The sequence below is a fragment of the Lindgomyces ingoldianus genome (assembly GCF_010093535.1).
Source record: "Lindgomyces ingoldianus strain ATCC 200398 unplaced genomic scaffold BDR25scaffold_10, whole genome shotgun sequence".
In the NCBI taxonomy this organism is placed as follows: domain Eukaryota; kingdom Fungi; phylum Ascomycota; class Dothideomycetes; order Pleosporales; family Lindgomycetaceae; genus Lindgomyces; species Lindgomyces ingoldianus.
The window spans coordinates 1622329-1626900 of NW_022985171.1; the positions used below are offsets into that span (position 1 = coordinate 1622329).

A 4572-nucleotide genomic window follows, 5' to 3' on the forward strand; every position below is an offset into this window, starting at 1 on the left:
GTGTGCATAACTAATATAATGCATCTCTAAAGCTGCTAAGAAACGCGAGCATATAGGACCTATAGCTAGCAGAGTATGACTACGCTGCTATAGAAGCGGAGACATAAAATGTTCTAAAAACAACATAGTTTAATGCTATAGCAAAGAACTTTTTAACTACTATAAATAAAGTTGCCTCTTATTAGTCTATAACTTTTTAAAAAAGCAGACAGTTCACACTAAACATAAATTAGAAAGAAATAATAAAGCGCTTTTAAAAACATATAATGTTAAATTATCTAATACATATAAAAAAGCATAAAGCTGCCTTTATAATAAATAACTTATTATACTTTACTAAAAGTAAAAAGACTACCTAAGGCATAAATAAAGACGCCTGTAGTGCAGAAGTTGCAACATTAAGAAAATAAAGTAGACCTTAACATTAACATTATTAAAAAGATAATAAGAAGTTATTTTTAAGCTAAAAACCTACTAAAACAAGAAGCACTAAATGTCCTACATGTAGACACATCTATGCACTAAAGGACTGCTTCTATGTCTATTTAGACAGAGCACTAAACTAGTAGATGCTAAATAAGAGAGTTAAAGAGCTTGTAGCATTAAAGTGTAAGTATAACTTAGAATTTTAAAGCCTACTAAAAGGGCAGCGTAGATATAATTTAAGAATACTAATTCTAAAGAGTTTACATACACCTACGCTAAAGATATAAAAAGACTAACTTAAAAGCTAGAAAGTATTAAGAGTTAAGGCAGCTGCATTACTAGCTATAGTTAATTTAAACTAGAACAGATATCTACTAAGAGAATTATTTATCTTTAACTTAGGCTTAACATGCTATATTATAAATAATTTTAATTAGATTTATAACTATTATCTACTAACACTAAAAGACTTTATTTAGTTTAGAAACTCTTATGTATAGATTTAAGGCTACAAATTAATTACACTAAGCCTAAAAAGTAAGCATAGAACACATAGTTAAGCATATAGTCTTGTACTACATAACGCTGCACTGTGCCTAGACCTGCTGTGCAACCTAGTCTTGTTCTGCCTACTGTAACAGAAAGGAATCTAGTAGGACACATAAGCAGAGCTAACTGCTCTAAAGGCCTTAGACAGAATAATAATTAAAGATCTTATAAAGATCTATAGCTAATAGGTGTTAAAGTACTATCTACTATAAAAGGGCTTATATTATACACACATAATTAACACAAGAACTAAATGTAGTCTATAAAAGGCATTAGTAGAGCTATAGCATAAGTGTCTAGGACACCCTAGACTAGCTACACTTTAACACCTTGTACAGTAAGCTAAGGGGGTGTAAATTAAAGGAATTACAACAGTCTAATGTAACTTGTGTAGCAGAGCTAAGATACAATAATAAATTAGCTGCACACTATAAATTAGTAATAGTAGACCTAGTAAGAGACTGTTAATTAATTTCTATGCATATAAAGCATAGAGCATTATAAAAAAGCAGAGTTAAATGCTAATTACTAATAAGTATTTTAGCCTCTAGTAAGACCTTTACTTTAAAAATAATAAGCCTACTAAATTAATTATTAAAGCTTTTATAATCTTTATTCTTTTTTTAAAGAACTATTATAATATTACTATAAAAGTTATTAAAGCTAATAATAAGATTATAATAGTAAAACTAGAGGTAGAACACTAGCTAGCATTATATAGAATAACTGTTAAGCCTTTAGCACTAGATACACAAGCCTAGAACAGAGGAGCTAAACGCTTAGAGGGTGTAAATAAGAAGAAGTTATAGGCTATGCAACTAAATGCTAACCTACTATAGGATGTATAGCCATACATTACTAGAGCCAGCGTATACCTATACAATTAGACGCTAAACTATGCTAATAACTAGAAGACACTATACAAGATCTTCTTTACACAAGTAGCTTTAAATAATAAAGTTATTATGTTAATTTAAAAGCTAAGCTTTACACATCTAAAAGCCTATAGCTATAAAGCATTTATAATAACTAATAACACACATTAGAACAAATCTAAGCTACAGAGGCTAGACCTAAAGGCGTAGATTAGATATCTAGTTAGGTACTAATTATTAAACATCTACTGCGTATAGATACTACTGCTAGCAAAAGTAATCTATACATGCAATGTTATTTTTAATAAACACTTAATTTTTAGTAGTAAGCCTAAAGACTTAATAGATAACCTTATACATAACATAGTAAAGAAAATTGCTATATATATTAGAATAATTAAGCTTCTAACACCTAGTTATTAGCTAGAGATAGAGTTATTCTATAAAGACAACACTATAGATAATATATTAAATTTTAATAAAGTAGACCTACTAAGATACTATTAAAGAAGGAAGATTAGAGATAACTATTTATCTCCTCTAAATACTCTGCTACCTGCAGCATTGCTTATGCAGTTAATAGCTAGAGTAGCACTAAAGCTAAGCTAAATAAGGTTGTTAAAGACTATACTATAGGCTGCAGCCTTTATAGCTAGTATAAGATTTAAAAGTGTAGGAAAGCATAGTAGTAAAACGCTAGATAAAGTAGCATTAATAAAAATGCTATATAAAAGAAAGACACTTTATAGAAGCTAGCTGCTACCTCTGCTATTAACCTAAAAGCAACTAGAGAAGCACCTTCTATATAAGATGTTTAAGGCAGCAGAAAGAACGCACTTAGATAGTTATTAGACAATAAAATCTTAGACAGAGGTCTAGATAAAGCTAATTAAGGCAGCTAGATAGCAGATCCTAGATTATATGTAGGTGTACACCTACAAGCTTAACAAGCACTATAGATTGTAAAGATGTAAGGCGCAACTAGTAGTTTACAGTAATTAATAAAGAAACATTACTACATAAGACACCTACACTGCTACCCTAGCAGGACGCTTATTTTAAATGCTAATAGTAATATCTGCACGCTTTAACCTAGAGCTTAAATAATACAACATAACTAACGCGTTTATACATGCAGCAATTAACCGCAATATCTACATGCAGATGCTAAGAGGCTATTAGAAACTAGGTATAATACTAAAGCTTTAAAAAGCACTATACAGCCTATAAATTTTTTCTCTACTCTAGTAACACTATTTTATAACAACTCTTAAAGGCCTTAGGTTCTTAGCTGTTCTACATAAACTCTACTACATAACTAAAGCTAGAATATTTGTCTTCTTCTATGTAGACAACCTTATTATTGTGTACAGAAAAGGCTCTAAAGCAGATGCACAGCGTGTAGTAGACTAGTTACAAGAGAAGTATACCCTAATAGAAGGCAAGGACCTATAATAGTTCCTAGAAGTTAAGATTATTAGAAATTAACAGTAATAAATAATTTAGCTGTTATAAGCCTTATATATTAATAAGATAGCTAGGCTAGCTAACAGAAAGAACCTGCAGCATACTACACTTATAAGTAGGATTAAACTTATGCTGTAATCTAGTTTTGCAACCCTATTAGAAGTAAATTAATATTAGCAGAAGATTAGATCTCTACTCTTTACAGCAGTCACTACAAGACTAAACATTGCCTTTGCTACATCACGCCTTACACAGTTTCTCACAAATCCCGCATCTAACTATTAGGATGCAGCTAATTAAGTCATCCTGTACCTACATGCGACACAGACGTACGCACTCTAATTAGGAGGAGAAGACTACCTTGTAGTAGTAAGCAATGCGTTATTTATAGATAATACACTAAATAGAAAGAGCTTTTAGGGCTATATTATTTAACTATTTAGTAGATAGATTGCATAGTAAGCAAATAAACAAGATATAGTTACAACATTAATAATAAAAGCAGAATTACTTGCACTGTTCTAAGTTGCTAAGGAAGCTATGTTTATAAAAATGCTTTTTAACAAACTATAGGTTAAGCTGCCTAATTTAACTATTATAATTTAGTGCAATAATAAGCAGATAATTTAACTAGTAAATAAAAAAATATCTTAACTTTAAACTAAGCTCTAACATGTTAACATCTATAACTACTAGCTCTAACAGGAAGTCTCTTAACAAACAATTAAGGTTGTCTATGTCCCCTTTAGTAAGATGCTTGCAGACAGACTTACTAAAGCGCTTTTAGTTAGCAAATAGCTAAGCTTTCTTTAGCAAATTTAGCTAGTTAACGTTAGGGAGAGGATAGTTAGTTAGGAAGCAGATATAGAAGAGATTAAAGCAAGAATAGAAGCCCTAGAAGCATACTAAGGTTGCGCAATTAGGAACCAGCTTAAAGCATGTCTAAGCTAAGAGGGTGTGTTAGATTTGCGCACCTACTGTCTGTAACGATCCTCATGAATCGTTCCATCTCGGATGGCCCGGAAGGCCCCCGTATCGGCCCCGACCTCGACCTGGCCCCGACCCCTGCTGTTACCCCTATTCCCTCATGTATTTAGTCGCACCTCGCCCCTGTAGCTAGCTCGGTAGTTTTCTGATATCCTACGTACAAGGCCTATAGGTGTCATTGGTATTCCCAGGTCTCTGAGTCCCCACGCACTCCCATATGCCTCTGAGTGGATTCATACCGCATTCGGACCCATTGTCTTGCCTGCGC

The 4572-nt window shown here is 32.2% G+C and overlaps 1 protein-coding gene across 1 annotated transcript; it reads right to left on the bottom strand.

The window, feature by feature from the left end:
* Positions 1-4291: 4291 nt before the first annotated feature.
* On the bottom strand, positions 4292-4548 carry BDR25DRAFT_353332 (uncharacterized protein; the record flags this gene model as incomplete). Its single annotated transcript, XM_033695153.1, has 3 exons — positions 4292-4369; positions 4421-4499; positions 4544-4548. 3 exons carry the CDS (start codon positions 4546-4548, stop codon positions 4292-4294), a joined length of 162 nt encoding a protein of 53 aa, XP_033549862.1.
* Positions 4549-4572: the final 24 nt, after the last annotated feature.